This window comes from Haliotis asinina, chromosome 8, assembly GCF_037392515.1.
Source record: "Haliotis asinina isolate JCU_RB_2024 chromosome 8, JCU_Hal_asi_v2, whole genome shotgun sequence".
Classification (NCBI taxonomy): domain Eukaryota; kingdom Metazoa; phylum Mollusca; class Gastropoda; order Lepetellida; family Haliotidae; genus Haliotis; species Haliotis asinina.
The window spans coordinates 53,719,527-53,737,614 of NC_090287.1; the positions used below are offsets into that span (position 1 = coordinate 53,719,527).

An 18,088-nucleotide genomic window follows, 5' to 3' on the forward strand; every position below is an offset into this window, starting at 1 on the left:
CTTTTCTGTGTCGCATACTGAAGGACAAAGCTCTCTTTGGACCCCTAATGAGTCCCTGTATCCTTCATCAGTTACTTTCAAGCTGTATATGAGCATAAGCTTGAAATCTTTTTTAATAAGTGAGAGTGTGACATTTAATGGTTCATTTCATAACAGCATAAAGTAAATGACAAAAGTCAGTATGTTGGACAATGTGTTTCAAAATGCCGAAGGAATGCTCATCAGTATAATCAACTTATTTCGAATAAGATGCTTAGCTAAAATGTGATATTTGAAGGTGAAGTACTTGTCAGGAGATCAGTACCATGCTTATTTCTGTCTGATTGTTCAGACAATTAACATTGCAAATACTGGTTTGTGGAGTACAAGAAGGGCATCATGAGCAGATTTACATTCACAAAGAGATCCAGACACTTTGAGCACCTCAGTATGTGCTTGTTTTCATTCTTGCTGATGTTCAATATTATTGAGAGAAACGGATCCCCAATAAAGTACTTCCTGTTCAAAGTGCAGAATAGTGTAATTACATCTTGGGACAATGATGAATGATGTGGAAACCTCCTTCAGCACTATCAACACATTGAAGTGAAACTTTGTAAATAATAAACGCTAACCGTGTAAAGCTTGAATCAAAACCCTGTAAACCTTTACCTTTCAGCACTCATTTATGATGATTGACTTATCAGAATCTGTCAGTTCAACATCGTTTGAGCCAAAGTACATCAATACAAGATTCTGACAGGAAAAAACACTCAGTTACTTATTCCTTCATAATATAATTTTTAAAACAACAGGAGAAACTACCTTGCAAAACTCACTTCCAAACCTGCATACGTATACAATCATTGAGAGATTTATCCCATGTTCCACATAGAGTTAAATGATTTGTAGCCATGATTCGCAATAACCATACCATAGGAGTCTTTATCTGAACTCTTTGGGAATGTGACAGTGAGGGTTTGAGTTTAATGTCGTTCTCAGCAATATTCCAGCATGTTAATGGTGGATGACATCAGAAATGGGAACCACACACTTGACCCACATTGGTATGATGGGCAAACACTTCAATAAGCAGTACACCCTACATCCCTGGGTATGTTATGATTTGTGTGGAGCTGAAATCTCTACAAAGTTCACTGGACTGATTTCAACTCAATAATAACACTATCCATTACCCGATATAAGGCAAAACTATGCATTAGGTTTAATTATTTTTCATTTCAAAGCAAGAACTTGTAAATTCTGATCTATTATTCCTTTTTGTTGACTCTCTACTTCGTCAGGAAAACAAGAAATAACACTGATCCCACCTAAATGGACAATAAATATTAAGATCTTCATTTAAGCTTGGATAAGCACAGTCTGTTAAACAACATAATCAGTATGTTGTACAACATAGGATGAACCTCCCAACCTTCTATATGCAGTGATGTAAAGGGTTAAGCTAGGAAAGGATTGGTATACCTGAACACCAGATCTGGCACAGACAATGTAAGTGGTCTCCTTTGTAAGACATAAGCCATGTAATCAGACCTGGTACAGTTAACCCTTGTGGTCTCATTTGGAGCAAAAAAGTCATGTAATCAGACCACATACAGATAACCCATGTGGTCTCATTTGGAGCACAAAAGTCATGTGGTCAGACCACATACAGATAACCCTTGTGGTCTCATTTGGAGCACAAAAGTCATGTGGTCAGACCACATACAGATAACCCTTGTGGTCTCATTTGGAGCACATAAGTCACATGGTCAGACCAGATACAGATAATTCTTGTGGTCTCATTTGGAGCACAAATGCCATGTGATCAGATCTGGTACAGAACACATGTGGTTTCCTTTGAAATATATAAGCCATGTAGTTCTTAGATTTGGAACAAACAACTCTTGTGGTCTCCTTTGGAACACATTAGCCATGTGATCAGACCTGGTACTGATAACCCATATGGTCTCACTTGGAAGACATAAGCCATGTAGTCAGATCTGCTGCAGATAACCCATGTAGTCTGATTTGGAGCTGAAAAGTCATGTTGTCACACCAGATACAAATAACCCTTATGGTCCCATTTGGTACACATAAGCCATGTGATCAGACCTGGTAAAGATAATCCTTGTGTTCTCATTTGGAACAGAAAAGTCATGTGATCAGACCTGGTACAGATAACCTATGTGGTCTCCTTTGGAACACATAAGCATCGTAGTCAGATCCGAGCAGACAACCCTTGTGGTCTCCTTTGGAACACATACGCCATGTGATAAGACCAGGTACAGACTACCCATGTGGTCTCATTTCAAACACACAAACCATGTGATCAGACCCATGTGGTCTCATTTGGAAAAAAACTAGCCAAGATGAAATCTAGAACAGTCAAACACTGAAGCCTTAATATGTAGGCTTCAAACATCAGGATATAACATTCCAACACATCTGAGGAACAAAGATGGTTTACACTGCATAGATTCTTGGAATAGCTAGGGTAAGGTTCCAGGTGGCTTCCGTTTGGCTGCCAAATCATCACAATACATGGGAAGTGCACAGTCTTGATTCTCAGCACTGCATTCAGGGCTACAGATGCGACAACGACAGTCCTGCTGCTTTGGCTTTTTATCACCGATAGTTCACTTGTAAACCATTCTGGTCTCAGTTTCATCTTTCCTTCAGGTTTTCAGCTTCTGTTTTCTTTTAGCAATTGCTGCTAACCTCTTCTGTTCAATCTCATCAGGGGAACAGCTGATTTTATCATCATTTGTTTCCAATTTTGGCTGTTGAGAAGCCTCATCTGAAACAGTAAGCATGGTTCTCAAACAAATATCAGAATCTACATACTGTAAGGCAGTATAATGCGTTAATGGTGTAATAAAGTAATTAATGGTGTAATAAAGTGCAAGTTAATGTTCTCATAGCCAGTCAAGAAACATTTGAATGAATACTGATATCCAGGGTGAGACTGGATACAATGACATCATATTATTGATTTATTGTGTTTATGATATTGTCCATAAAATCAAATATCAGACGGAACCATATCTGAGATACTGAGCCTGCAGATCAATATTCAAGATGTTTGAAAGTATACTGTTGTTAGGCCTCCAAAGACCAATGCATGTGTAGTTTTAAAGATATACTTTACTTACATTCAACTTCTTCCAACATGGCAATGATCTGGGACTCAAACAGAGCATCATCCTTCAGGAATGAGTCATCCTCTAGTAATGTCTGTGTGCTCAGCAGATCTAAAATCATCATTTTGAAAGTTCAGGAAAAACGTTCACTGACACTGGAAGTAAGGCCACACTCATAGTCATTGTCACCGGTGGTCAAGTAATGACGTTCATTGCTGAAGTTGGTAGCATATTTGCTTCATCATGGCAGGCTGGAAATCGGATCTGAACCAGGCCATCAAATGACTTAACATGCTTAAGAGAGTATCACTTTACGCCACTTTTAGAAATATTTCACCAATATCTAGGTGGGGACACTTGAAATGGGCTTCACATATTGTACCCATGTGGAGAATCGAACCTGGGTCATTGGCGTGATAAATGAACACTTTAACCACTATGCTACCCCACTGCCCCTTTGACATGATTAATGCGCAAGAAAGTATCAGAACATGATGCCACACAATCAGCCATGATATTAAGCTGGATTATCTTATATTCACTCGTCATCTAAGACTTGGAACCTATTCTGGTCAGCCAATGGCAACTGTGCACTAACTACTGACTTCAGTCTAATCCCTGGGAAAAACTGCATTGATAATTTATCTCATGTAGGAAATAGGAAACAAAATGTTTTTGTTTTTTTGGGTTTTTTTCTAACACTTATCTCCACAATTTATATAGCTGATATGTGGAAATGTGAAATATCTATTCAACTAAGTCCAGCCTAAGTGCGGAAATGAGCAATGCAGACTTTTTCAAAGTTCAAAGTGACTCATTTGGAAAAGATCATGGCTTTATGCAAATTAGAATGCGATGATACTGTATTACAAAGGACACTTTTTAAATGCCCATTTAGAAATTAAGATTTAACTTTATTATATGTAAAAAACAATAACTTTCAAGGAGAAAATATTAAAGATGTAGCAACTACGGAGTCTCACTATCACTATAAGGAAAACAGGACGGAGGGGTCATCTCAAAAGCAAAGCCAGGATGGGTGTAGCGCCATGATGGTTGGCGTCAGGCTCGGGATAGAGAAATCAGCTAATATATGAAAATCCCTGTGGATTGTGGAAGTACATGACATGTCATAACAATTTACAAATAACATCCAGTCCTGTTAGTCTTCGGGTGGTCATGCTACTCATATAGTTTAAGTCATTTCATACGATGCTTTTCTATGGGTATCAGGTACCATACTATTTTACATAACTCAATATAAACTGAAAAAAAAAGACATGTAAGATGTTAATCAATAGATGAGACATGTTCAACACACATGAAAAAGCAAAAAAATATCTTTATGACGGCCCCTTTGTTCCACTAGGCATTGCATGCATTTCATGCAATGTGAGTCTTTGGTCTGTCGTTATAATTGGCTGAGCAACCTTATTGCCATCTATAGTCTGATATATTGTTTTCAGTAGCTAGTCATATTTGTTTATAAGTTTTGGCTGACCCGTGAAGGTCCCGGGGTAGAATAGGCCAGCAGCCCTTGCTTGACATAAAAGGCTACTAATGGTTGACACGTCATCGGTTCCCAATTGTGCAGATCAATGGTCATGCTGTTGATCACTGGATTGTCTGATCCAGACTCGACTATTTACAGACCGCCGCCACATGTCTGGAATACTGCTGAGTGCAGCGTAAAACAAAACTCACTAAGTTTTGGCCGATTTTACGAATAAACATGCTTGTTTGATAACCTCTTACGCATTGGACTAAATGCCCAGTTTCAAAATATCCTATTTGCAGGAATGTAAATGTTAGGGATACAGAGTAACAACCTCTAAACATTTATTTTCCATTTCTGACAGAACTTTAGACATTAAGAATTTCAGTCTACTCACCATCTGTGGGGGTAGTTTTGTTGTCAGCCACGGCATAAGATCTCTGTGAAGTCTGAGGTTTTGATACTGAACTGTTAACAGACCCACTCTTCACTTGTTTGGATGACGATACATTTGCAGACACAGGAATAACCACTGGCCTTTTTGTCTTTGACAGAGAATTAGAAGAGCTGGTACTGTTTTGGACACATGCACTTGTGGGTTTCTTTGTAGCTGTAGACCGAAAACTGTATCTTCCCTGTGTACTATTCTGGCTAGAAGCTATGGCTGTATTTCTAGAAGACACATTTGTTTTTGTTGAACTTGAAGGAGCATTTTTGAGATGCCCATTTGATACTGGAACAAGCTTGCTTGAATTTCTTGGAGAGTGTCTTGATGCTCCTTGTTTAGTTGAATCAGTATTTGTCAACTTTTGTTTTGGAAATGAATCACTTTTTCCTTTTGCTAACTTACTTGGATTTATTGTATGTGCACTTTCATTGTCCAATGATTTTGCATCATCGGAATGTGTGGTAGTCTTCTCATTTGTGATTGTCTCATTGATGCTGAAATCACAGTCAGAATCAAAGAAGTCATCATATTCTCCTAAGGACTTATCTGACACCCCCTTGGGAACAGGGACTGTGTTCACCTGACTTTCCAAAATTTCATCAGGTTCAGCTAATTGTCTGAGAATTTCATCTGACCAACTAGTGTCAAGATTATCCCTCTTATAGCTGGTTTTAGGAGACACCTTACCTTTTGCAGGTAGATGATTTTGTGGTGGAACTGCTTCCTTAAGAATCTTCCCAGCTGTTTTCAGTGTTGATGGTCTGTTACAGCTATTCGTAACATTAGATGCACTTTGAGTACTTTTCCAGGGCAATGTCTGTCCCTGAAAAGAGGTAGTCTGGGCTCCACTCACACAAGTGGCAGGCTTAGAGACTGAAGCATCTCTTCCAGAAAAGCTGCTTGTCTTCCTCCAGGGAGATTTGCTCCTGGTGGAGCCAGAACTTGATTTGCCCAATTCAGCAGCTGTATTCTTTGATTCATACCCAGAGAAACTACTGTGCTTTCTGAAAGGACTTGTAGATTTTCTGGCTGTTGACTCTCCCTGATTGTTCTTATCAACTGTTGTAGAAAAGCCACATGACGCCTGTCTGCTATAAACCACATTATTGTTTTCATTTACATTTGTCTTGCCACTTGGATTATGTTTATTATTAGACAAGCCATGTTGATTCAGTCTGGACACTCCAGAAGTGCTCTTTCCACCATGATTACTTGACTTTGTTGCACAGGTTGGAGGAATAACATCACTGGATTCCTTCTCCCATTCTGGTGATGCATCACATCTTTTGGTTTTATTCTTGGGCTGGTCTAGCACTGGTGAGATCTGTTTGCGTTTCCCTGCAAAAAGTGAAGGTGTGAAGCGAGCAATCTTCTCCACTGGGAGTTGAGTTGCTTGAAGGATGAAGGAATTGTCCTCAAAAAGTTCGTCATCACTCCACAGATCTTCCTCCTCATCCAACAAAGCCTGGGCTGCATCTTTTGGCAGGAGACTGGACTCCCCAATCATGTGGGCAGGGTTTAGATTACTTAATCTCCTTTCAGATTTAAGTACATTTTTGTTTTGATCTTCAATGGTGGGAACAAAGGGCTCACTGTCAGTAGAAGACTTGCTGGACCTACAAGAGAAAAAAGATATTTCAATATGTAGACTCTTGTTTATTTTGTACCATATTGCATTGTGTGTGTGTGTTCAGTAGAATAAAGACATGCATTTAGTCAAGAATTTGCACTGTAAAATGCATGTTTCAGTGATTCAACTGACTGTTATACTTACAGGGAAGTATTCTACTAATCAGGAAATAAAAGACATTAAATAAAGAACAATGCAGAGACATGCCTAGTTATCCTTTTCCAGTTCAGGAACATTTTGAAAAATTAATACCCAGCATTTGACATTTTCTTTTACATTTCAGTGATTGAATGAGAAAGTTGGGTTTAACACAGTTTGGATAGTATTCCAGTTATATTAGGGTGTGGCAGGTTAGTTGACGTGGAAGGAATGCACGAATTGATGGTCTTACATGTTTTGCCTTCATCCCACAAGCAGGGAAACAACTTAGAAACATAATTTGGAGAACAGGTATTTAAAAGCACAATCACAGATTTCCTGCACACCAAGGGAATGCAACTCGGCACAGAGAATTCCAACATCTCAGACAACTGTGCCATCTGGGCTCCCCTTTAAATCAAACTTTCACTCTAATAATCAGTTACATAAATGTAGGACAAAAAGATACAAACCTTTGATTTTCCCTCTCATTTTCTTCATCTGAAAACATAATGGAAAATATTCTAATTCACATAAAAGAAATTATATTTTATTGGAAAATGTAATTTTCTGAATAAAATTGATATTTTATACTTATCATGACTCATGCTTAATTGCTTCCTGGCGAAGATAGTGGAACACCTGAAATCCCTTGAAGGTCCCTTCTAAAAGATGTGGACGTAAAATCACACTCACCCAAGTATTACCTCACTTTCCCTCCACATGGTCAGCTGACCGTCATGATACTTCATTCTCTCCTATAATCGCCTGACACGAGAATACGAGAATTCAGCGTGTCTGTGAGGGGCGGCTGGGAGGGCTTTAGCCATGAGTCAGGATAAGTATAAAACATCAATTTTATTCAGAAAATTACATATTTTTCCTTATCCCGACTCATGCTTAATTGCTTACAGAATCCGACGGAAACGGTGGTGGGTCAGACCATGCTGGATTCTGCTGTCTGTTGTAATTTACGTCCAGTAATTCTCCCCCCTAACAGGAACTTGTAACGGCGATAATTCAGTCTTATTCTTCTCATATTCATTGCAGACTTTTGGGGGGAATCACATCAAGTTGAAAAGGCTTCATTGACTGGTACGTGATGACACTAATATAGCTAGTGTCTTGTTAGTTTCTGATGCAACTAAATATCACGATATAACAATCGAAGCTAGTTGCAACCTTTCTTCATGTTAATTATCTTCATAATGAATACAAGGTCATGATCACTTATGCTAGTCTGTTCAAGATGTCTGTTCAAGACTTTCCACCAATATACTCCGCAGAGTGTCTGGCTTCCACAAGTCACGTGATAAAACAGATGAGTTAGCTTCGATGGGGAACTGTTAGTTGCTGAGCAACAACAAGTGGTCTAAACTGATGAATGTCCTCCGTGGCTATGTCTCACAGGTAATGGTTGGCGAAAACCGTATTTGACTTCCAAACACAGCCTTCCATAACAGTAGATAGCGAGCAATTACCATGTAGCGCTAGTGTTGAGGCTAGAGCTCTGACTTCATGTGGGTTAGAGGCTTGTCGAAGCAGCATCCACTCTGTTGGTGATGATCGAAGAGGACGAGATAAGGCATATGCCATGATGTTACAGACTCTTGGTATGTGACATGCTTTTATTTGGAGATTCAGACTGTCGACCATGTCAAAAAGTTGAAACCACAGGTGTAGTAGAGATGGTGATCTCATTGACCCTTGTTTAAGTAGAAAGCCACTGTTCAATTGTCTGTGTGGATCATCAGTAGCTTGTCTCTCAGTGTTGTCAACCAGTAATGGATACCATGAATCACCACTTTCATCTCCAGCTGGTTGACGGGAAGATTTCGATCTTCTGTCTTCCAGATTCCTGCTGCAACATCGTTGTTTAGATGGGCATCCTGTCCTTGGAGAGACGTGTCCACCTAGAGATGGTTGTTGAATGCCGACTGTATCATGTAGGTTCCTGCGCAGACATTTGACTGGTGAGTTCCCCATAGCGGGTGTCGTTTCAAGTTGTCTAGCATCGTAAATCGGTCAATAAGTGAAACCATGACTCAGGAACCGCTGTAATAAACATAGTAGTAGGCATCTTCATCTGGTCATATCCTGACATGAGCTGATCGAGTAGACATTATCACTGACATAGCGATAACGGAGAGAGTAGAACTTGTTCTAGTCATCGGCTTGAACATCGACCCACCGATCCTGGGAGTAGCGATGTATCTCAACGTAGCGATGAATCAAATCCTGAGGAGTTAGATTCTAAAGTCATTCGAGCTGAGTTAGTAACCCGATAGTGAAATCAAAGTGTAGATGAGCTTGTATGTCGTGAAGATGTGTCATTCTTCGTCTTCAGATCATCAACACTGAATGTGTTGACATTCCAAGGAAGTCTATAGCTGGCTGGCTGTCCGCTCAGAAACTGCCATTCATTGCTGCAAGCCTCCTGATAGGCAACAATGAGATCTCTACGCTGTCTGAACAATCAAATGACGCTGTAGACTGCTAATTTAGTGTGTAAACAACACCTGTCCATCATTCAATGACTGTAGGTCAAATGTAGACGACTTCCCAACAATGGAAAACTAACATCACATTCTGCGCAGGGCGTTTTCTCGCGAAAACCAATCAGACTGTAGATGTAACATCACTGGTTTTCTTTTCAGGGTGTTGTCTCTTGGGTACCAATCAGATTGTAGACGTGATGTCACCAGTGTAGCAGATAACTGATCATCGTGATATCTTGTTCAAACGGTGATACCCTTGCTAGCATTTAGGCTTGTCCGTAACCATACTGTTTGGCGAGCATGTGTCTAGATGAGTAAAGAAAACTTATGCCGCTTGAAGCTGATGTAGACAAAATGTCTTACAGGTAGATGTGCTGAAATTTTTCCATCGAAGATAATACCGTCATCTCATATGATCAGAGGTGTAGTATGCAGTGGAATGTTGCAGTCATCTCGAAGAATCTTCGTGATGTATTCATCGTTGAGAATTCATCGCTTCTGCCAGATGAGTTGAAGACTGGAGTCCCTTATATGGGAACAGCTGAGGGTGGAAAACGCCAGTTGTTCTGACCCTGATCTTCAATGTTTACCTCCTGGATGCACTGGTATTAAAATTCTTATCTCTCGTTCTCTTACATGGTTTATTTTATTTTACATCAAGTTATCAAGCATTCTTTCCAAGGGAGTAGATTCAGTCCCGTAGTAGCTGAGATGAAGTGTTCGGACGTAAACTGCTGATCCTTCTTCTGAGTGACGAAATTTGGCCGGAACATTTTCTCTTTTCATTGTTCGCAGGATTGCTGAACTTGTGATGCAAGTCTAAATCAAGTCCGTACAAATGTCGTCTATCTTGAAAGATCGTTGCGGGGACTGATGATGATCTTGTTGTTGTTGACACTTGGATGCTGACTTCTCAGAAATATTAGATACTGGAGCTATCGCCGGAAACATTAACGCAAGGCTTCCTTCTTCATCCTTTCTTTTTTCCAGCGTAGGTGGATCTCTCTCCGAACTGCGACGGGATAAGGATGATGATGATGATCCTCTTGAGCAGTTGCTTGCATGCGCCTCCTCTTCATCCTCAGATGTGAGTCCCGGTCTAGTTGAATGCTCTCATTGATTCACAGTCAACATCGTTGACGAGTGCAGTTGTCTTTCCTCTTCCAATCTTTGTTCCATGAGGTTCATCATTTGCATTGTGAATTGTTGCATGAAGACGCCTGTGTCAAATGCACACAGTGCATGCATTGACGACTGTGTTGAAGAGTTGTCTACGATGCCCGTGAATGGAGTCGACATACGCGATGTCTGTTGTAGATGAGATGTGTTCTGGGGCGTTGAAGATGCCGTCGGTGTCTATCTAGTTGCCGGTGTTTGATGAGTGGTATCCTCACTCCATATCATTAACGGAGACTCTGACCCTGGACACAACCTTGGAGATACGGCTGACATCTCGCTGGAATGAATCTCAGCATCAATTATTAAACGTTTTTCCCCGACTTTATTACACTAGATTGGACATGGCTAATGTAAGCCGACGGTGCTTATCTCTAGTAAATAATAATTTAATGCAAAATACAGAATGAGTATGAGCAGAACATAAAGGTTTACACGCCGGGCAAAGTATGTGCGGGTCAACCGCCGACAGACGTAATCTGCACTGAAAACACGATTTCGTCAGCTGAGACTAAGTCTCAGTTGACGAAATATGTGTTAGAAATAGACATAAAAATCACAAAATTGCATAATAATAACAAATATATACAAGCCAAAATCACAAAATAGTATAATATAACAAATATATACAAGCCAAAAAACCACATACAGCACAAATTTAGTTAGAAAAACCAAAAGCATGAAAGACTTATTGCTGTGTACAGGACCCCAGGTGCCACCTGCCGCCCTCATCGGTTATAAGGAGAGAGTGAAGTATCATGGCAGTCAGCTGACCATGTGGAGGGAAAGTGAGGTAATACTTGAGTGAGTGTGATTTTACGTCCGCATCTTTTAGAAGGGAACTTCAAGGGATTTCAGGTGTTCCACTACCTTCACCAGGACGAGGAGAGTAAGCAATTAAGCATGAGTCGGGATAAGGAAAAATGAAACATTTACTGTTAAAGAGAATGTGTCCTATGTGTCTTCCCTTACCTGCTTACTATGAACAATATTCCCTCTATATTACAACAGCCTAAATACTGCTTGACAGCTATTAGATGCGCCACAACCTGACAGCCCTCCAGAACATTCCATTTCAAACAAGAGGGAAACAGTTTGTTGTCTAAATATTGAAAAGTTCAGTTTCCTCGTGCAACTTATGTTGTGATGGTGAACTAAATTGCTCTTCGAAACACATGCTACACAGTAGCGGTATTGATTTCACGCCATGGTCAGCGTGTATTGCACGTGCTTAATCGTCAATCTACCTGTAGCAATCAAGTGTATTTGTCCAGATTACTTGCTCTGTCTGCTTGTCACAAAGCGTTCACTACGCTGGCTCATCCAATACTTGTCAAGCAGTAATATCCAATAAGTACGAAACAGTGGTTCATACAATGATGCTGACAACCCATCTGCATGGGCAACTGAGATTTTGTTCCAGTATGGTAATCCACATCCTCGATATCTCCAGGGTATACGTTCCGATAAATCTCCACTATACCCTGGACGCATCTACGGCTCTGCCAGATAAATTTATTACAACCCTTGACTGTCTTTTGATGCAATCAGGTGCCTACGCTGGGAAGTTGAGCGAACCAATCACAACTCACTTTCGTTTTTTGAATTATCTAACCGATTATACTTGGCAACAGAAACCATGCAGAGGTTATGTGTAAGAGATAGAAGGAGTTCTTGCATATGTTGTTTTAAAGTTTCGGGCCTGTCAATTTGTTTGTATGATTTCCCTAAAGTCTGAGTCGCACTTCGAGCAAACCTTCGCAGTTGCGACCACCACCTTTGCTGACACTGGCAAGCTCGGTTATAACGGCGGCCTAGCTGATAGGCTACTGTGAGAAGACGGCGCCAGCAAAGGGAGGGAATGAATTTATCGGGCAGAGCCGTAGATGTGTCCAGGGTATAGTGGAGACTTATCGGAACGTATACCCTGGAGATATCGAGGATGGGTAATCCAGTAACTTGTCCACAATGAACTGTGAAGCAGTTGGATACAATTTCTCTCAATGGATAAGCATGAATGATAATTTGTTTACAAGTAAGGCGAGTAACTTCAAACAGCATTTACAGTACTGAAGTTTTCACCATGTTAACTAGTTTTATTGATGATTATAATTCTTTCATGTCCAAAAACGTTATATGACATACCACAATCAGATCATGAACATTTGCAAGACATCAACACAAGAGTTTGATAAATCATTACAGGATTCAACCTGCTGAAACCAGTTGTTAAAGTATGTCACTGATGTATGGTCAACATTAGCAGTCAGAGATGTAACTTTTATGCAAGACAGCATATATCGTCTCTTGTACACACAACGTGAGTGCACCACGGTACTAGCTGAACCGCATCACCCAAATTAATTCACTCACAGTGGAACCAACTCGACTGTGTGAGAATATGCCACAGGGTAATTAAAGCATCATGTAAAAACCTAAAAGCCTGGTGGTTACTTGATAGTCTTAAGATCTCAGATGTCACGTTTTCGTTATTTGCCATGAAGAGACTACCACCAATGAGCCTTGCATTCTGCAAGCTGTAAAGTTGAATATTTACTATATTATTACAAAATATTCAAAATCATCTCATTTTGATGTATATTGGGATTCTCTATCTCCGCAGCACATGAAAACAACTGGAAAGAAGAAACACCACACCCAGAGTCGACATTAATGATTATCATTATGATAACAAACAACTGGAAACTAGAAAGCCAATCTAAACATAACCATGCTCCACTTACAAAACAGATGATGCCTAGAGAGGCCCATGTCATGAACTACCTCACTGTACAGTCTCACTTACCATCAAGTCTGTTTAAACACTGGTGAAGATTACTTAGAACATCATCAAACTTCTGCACATTTGATCTCTTCTTTTTCTTCACACCTCTGCAACAATTAGAACAATGTGGTGTAGTGAGTGAGTGAGTGAGTTTAGTTTTACGTCGCACTTAGCAATATTCCAGCTATATGGCGACGGTCTGTAAATAATCGAGTCTGGACCAGACAATCCAGTGATCAACAACATGAGCATCGATCTGCGCAATTGGGAACCGATGACATGTGTCAACAAAGTCAGCTAGTCTGACCACCCGATCCCGTTAGTCGCCTCTTACGACAAGCATAGTCACCTTTTATGGCAAGCATGGGTTGCTGAAGGCCTATTCTACCCCGGGACCTTCACAGGTCACAATGTGGTGTAATATCAGAAGACACAAACTGTGCTAAAAAATAGGCAATCAGGAATCTTATTGAATGACATGTCGATACATATAAAGAACATGCAGTGTAAAACACAAAAAGTCCACACATAACAAACTTTAGGTTAAAAGTACTCATTACCTATGGAACTGCATGTTACTTTTTTTTCAGGAACAAAACACATAGTACCAACATTGTTCAGGTTGAATATTTACTTCGAACTAAGTATACTGTATTGGCAAACAAATACCACATTACTGGAGTAGGTATGATATTGCAGGCTCACATAACACTACTCCTCAAAGTATAACCATTTGTAACATGTCCTGTCAACCACCAGTTTCAAATGTTTGAAAATATGCCTGCATACCATTTGGATAGTTTCAGCAAATTCCACATGCACATTGTGAATGAATTATAAAATTGACATGGTATTCCTTGACAACAAAATGCAATACCTACCGTTTAAATTTGTGGTTGCCCCTAAAGATTTGCCCTTCAAAAGGCATGTTATGGCTGGTAGCTTTATTGGCTTGAAGCCAGGAGCACAACAGAGGCGGTGTGCTAGAAATTGTCTCGAATTCTTCCCCCTGAAAACACAAAATATGCTGGCTATCAAACCTTCAGTCTTGCTCAAGAAGAAGAAAAACACAGAATCATTCAAAAGTAATCAACTGATGATATTAACAATTAATCAGTAGACTTTTTCATTTATCGAACAAACACAATTTTAATATTCTTATGTACACATACAATTAGAAACGGTATATGGAGAAAGGAATCTTACATTTGCACCAACTGCTGGGGCCAGCCTGCATACAATATCTGACAAGTCATCCTTGTCTTGTCGTGATCCGGTCTTTCTCTGAACTGAAAAATTAAAGCATACAAAATGCAATAAAGTTAAACAGCTAACTGAATCTTGTGAATGATTCAGCAGAAAAGAATCGTAATTCTCTGAACAAGATTACAATCAGTCTGTACCAAAAGCACATATTATCTTGCCTGCAGTTACATTTAAAAGTATGGACTCCTGAATGCTCCTGTATGGAATGCTGTTGCCCTCTGACAGGGGCTTAAGAATGTTGAAGGTAGTTGCAAAATGCAGTCTGTTCCTCAAGATGATGATATGTATGATTAATTTTACTGGACCATCAAACTTCTTAGACAACATTTCTAATGGTTCCTTAAATATGTTATGTACAGGTTTTGATAAACGAGCAATCAAATCAGTCAAGACAGGAAGGCAGCATTCATCAAATTGTGTACATAGCATTTGGACTTCCGAACAGGGCCTGCAATATTTAGTTCCTTTTGACAAGTATCAGAAACTGGAAATAAAACAATGAATTTGTGGAGCAAATTGTTCTGTTTGGAAATGAAAATGGCTAACATATGGTTAATCAGATAAATGATTTCAGTTGCAAGTGTAAGCATAGTAAGCTAAAGATGTTTCAAACCATAATGTCCCTTGTTTGCACTATAATATTGACATTGTAATGATGAATATGCATTTCTGCATGTCTGAAAAAAAGATGTGGTACAGATTAGCAATGATCCTAATGGCAATGACGATCACTTGTCAGTTTGACTGGATTAACTTGAGTACTTCTGTTCATGTTGAGTGAGTGAGTGAGTGAGTTTAGTTTTACGCTGCACTCAGCAATATTCCAGCTATATGACTGCGGTCTGTAAATAATCGAGTCTGGACCAGACAATCCAGTGACCAACAGCATGAGCATCGATCTGTGCAAATGGGAACCGATGACATGTGTCAACCAAGTCAGTAAGTCTGACCACCCAATCCCGTTAGTCGCCTCTTACGACAAGCATAGACGCCTTTCATGGCAAGCATGGGTTGTTGAAGGCCTATTCTACCCGGGACCTTCACAGGTCCTGTTCATGTTGAACCCTGATCTATAAAATATTTCTCACAATAATCAACTGAAGACTATGCTCTTGCTTTGACCATACAATATCAACCACAGACCACCATGATCAAGCCAAACTACAAGTAAGTGGAAAACAATATTCTGGCTAGGAGTCAAGTTTTTCTGCTGAACACACCTCTCTTTAGATGCTTATATGCATCTGGTGAAGTATGATCCCATCGGACATCCAGTTGAGAGTCTGCAGCTTGTGATGATAGAAATTCATCTCGAAAATATCCTTTCATTCGAAGACCAGTTGGTGTATCTCGCAGAGCAAGGGAGATTTCATCATCTGTATCTGATAAAGCAGACAAAACTGAGGCAAAAGGGCACATGCAACCAAAAAACACAATTACCACTTATTCATGACATATATCTTTGAGTAATGTAAATTCGCAGACATCTATTTTCTCGCACCTATCACTTCCGGATTTACATGGTCAATACACATAAAAGTGTGACGTAAGATTTTGTGTTTGTAAACAAGACATCGTCTTCTCTTTCCTACTGTCACTATTCGGAAATCACAAACTTGAAAGTAGAGGTTTTTATCCAAAGTTTTCAAGCAAACACTAATGCAAAAACATCAAGAGGAAAATAAATCCTAAAAAATAGTTTTCATTCATGACATCACCGATCTGAAGGTTGTCTGTATTGGTAAGTGGTAATGCTAAAAGGTCATGACCCCAGAAGGTGGGATGCTGTATGGGAAAAATAACTGTGAAAGCCCATTTCAGACACAATCCTTATAACTTTACAACAAATTTTCATAAAAAATTATTAAGTAAAAGCGATTAATATGACTTTATATGATCAAATCAAATGGTTTTAATTAATGAAATAGGAACATATGCTTGTGTTTATTTGGTAAAGGTCTCCCAAGGGATGTAGAATATTATTAAAATCTTCATATAAGATTACTGGGACTTACACTTGTTTAAATGTGTCTTTTTGACGAATAAAGACAAAAGCAGGCAAATTCTGAACATTTCCTGATAAAAAAAACCCTTCTTATCAGCATTGTGAGTCATAAACTTCAATATTACATCGGTATCAGCTCTTGGCGTAAACTATTCACTATACTGTTTGTAGTAGTGTTTGTCCAGATTTTAACTATCATAAATATTGATGTCGTTGCACGCAGTTCACCTTGATACTGTCGTGTGGATGATGGCTTGTTCCCGCTACGATAGCGATGTGTCAAATGCTGAAACGTATGTTTTTATGAACATTTTACATTGATGACGATTCGTATAATTGTTGATTTTAATGTGCCCTGTTAATTCTGCATAGCATGCCGAAACGTGTTAGGTGCGTGAATATTGATTACGCGAGGTAAATATACATTGCTGATTGTGAAAAAAACCCAAATAAACAGAATTGTAAGTATACAAACGTGAATCAGTACAAAAATGATTATATTCTTTCGTTGAACATTAAGTTTCATGCATATGTCAGAGTAAACGTTGGCAATCAGGTTTGTTTTTCTAAACATACAAGCTGCATAAGATTTGAGCTTCTACTGGTGGATACTGCAATTGATTAAGATCGTTTATTTGTAATGAGTCCCTACCAGCAAAGATTCCAATTGAAATCTGTAATAGAAGGATCACAGATTCTAACAGTAGACAGCTGGTTGAGACTCCAATTGCAATCTCTTCTGGTAGAGGCACTGATCTGTGATCGCAATCTCTACTGGCACAATCTCCTATAAGATCGCAATGTCTACCTTCACACACATATATAGCTATATATGTTAGTATCATGTACTACAATATGCAAGTATATTTTAGCATCAACCACGGTGATCTTCCTTCTAGAAGTGTTGTTTTCTAAGTAATGTAACTACTGTCAAAATGATCCCAGACATTTCCAAACAATTTACCCTGTTTTGTCAGAGAATAGGGGATAGTTAATTATGAAACAAAACACAAACTGAAAATATCTCAAAGAATTACCACTTAACGTCGTATCATTACACGTCCTCGTTGACTGTTTTGCTGGAGTTGACGTGGTCACAAAATTCAGCGTCTCATCAGCTCGTCTAGACAAGTGTGTCCCTGTCCAATCGGACGACTTGTTTCCACTTTCAACGGCATTTGGCGCCTTATTAGATCTCGTTAATCGCTTACCTCGCATGATTTACATTTTGTATCAACTACAAATACGTGGATGTATTATATTTACAGTGTCTATCACAAATTAATAGACAAATTTGCGAAAATATGACCGATTACAGCATTGAAAGTCCTCCTCCATGTTTTGTTTGGTTTGTTTTTCCCTCTACATGAAAACGAGGCTCTGTTTTCTTGATGTTCACCAAGAATATTGTCCAGGCATCTATAGCATTTATATGGCTGAATTAGGGAGATACACATTGTAAAATAATGGCCAAGATGTTTTACTATTTTACAATCTATTTTTTAAAAATATTCTGTATTTGAAA

At 39.2% G+C, this 18,088-nt stretch overlaps 1 protein-coding gene across 1 annotated transcript; it reads right to left on the reverse strand.

Moving 5' to 3' along the window:
- Nucleotides 1-2,636: 2,636 nt before the first annotated feature.
- LOC137294781 (micronuclear linker histone polyprotein-like) lies at nt 2,637-17,853 on the reverse strand. Its single transcript, XM_067825891.1, has 9 exons — nt 17,601-17,853; nt 15,779-15,940; nt 14,499-14,581; nt 14,174-14,301; nt 13,314-13,399; nt 7,307-7,334; nt 5,015-6,681; nt 3,135-3,233; nt 2,637-2,779 (listed from the first exon to the last, which is right to left on the reverse strand). Exons 1-9 carry the CDS (start codon nt 17,779-17,781, stop codon nt 2,658-2,660), a joined length of 2,556 nt encoding a protein of 851 aa, XP_067681992.1. The 5' UTR covers nt 17,782-17,853; the 3' UTR covers nt 2,637-2,657.
- Between the last annotated feature and the right edge of the window lie 235 nt (nt 17,854-18,088).

Coding starts and splice junctions, on each gene's coding strand:
- LOC137294781 (XM_067825891.1), bottom strand. CDS start 17,781: ATGCGAGGTAAGCGATTAACGAGATCTAATAAGGCGCCAAATGCCGTT. Junction 15,941..17,600: donor TAATGATACGACGTTAAGTG/GTAATTCTTTGA, acceptor CTGCTTTATCAG/ATACAGATGATGAAATCTCC. Junction 7,335..13,313: donor GTGTTTAAACAGACTTGATG/GTAAGTGAGACT, acceptor TTATGTTTTCAG/ATGAAGAAAATGAGAGGGAA.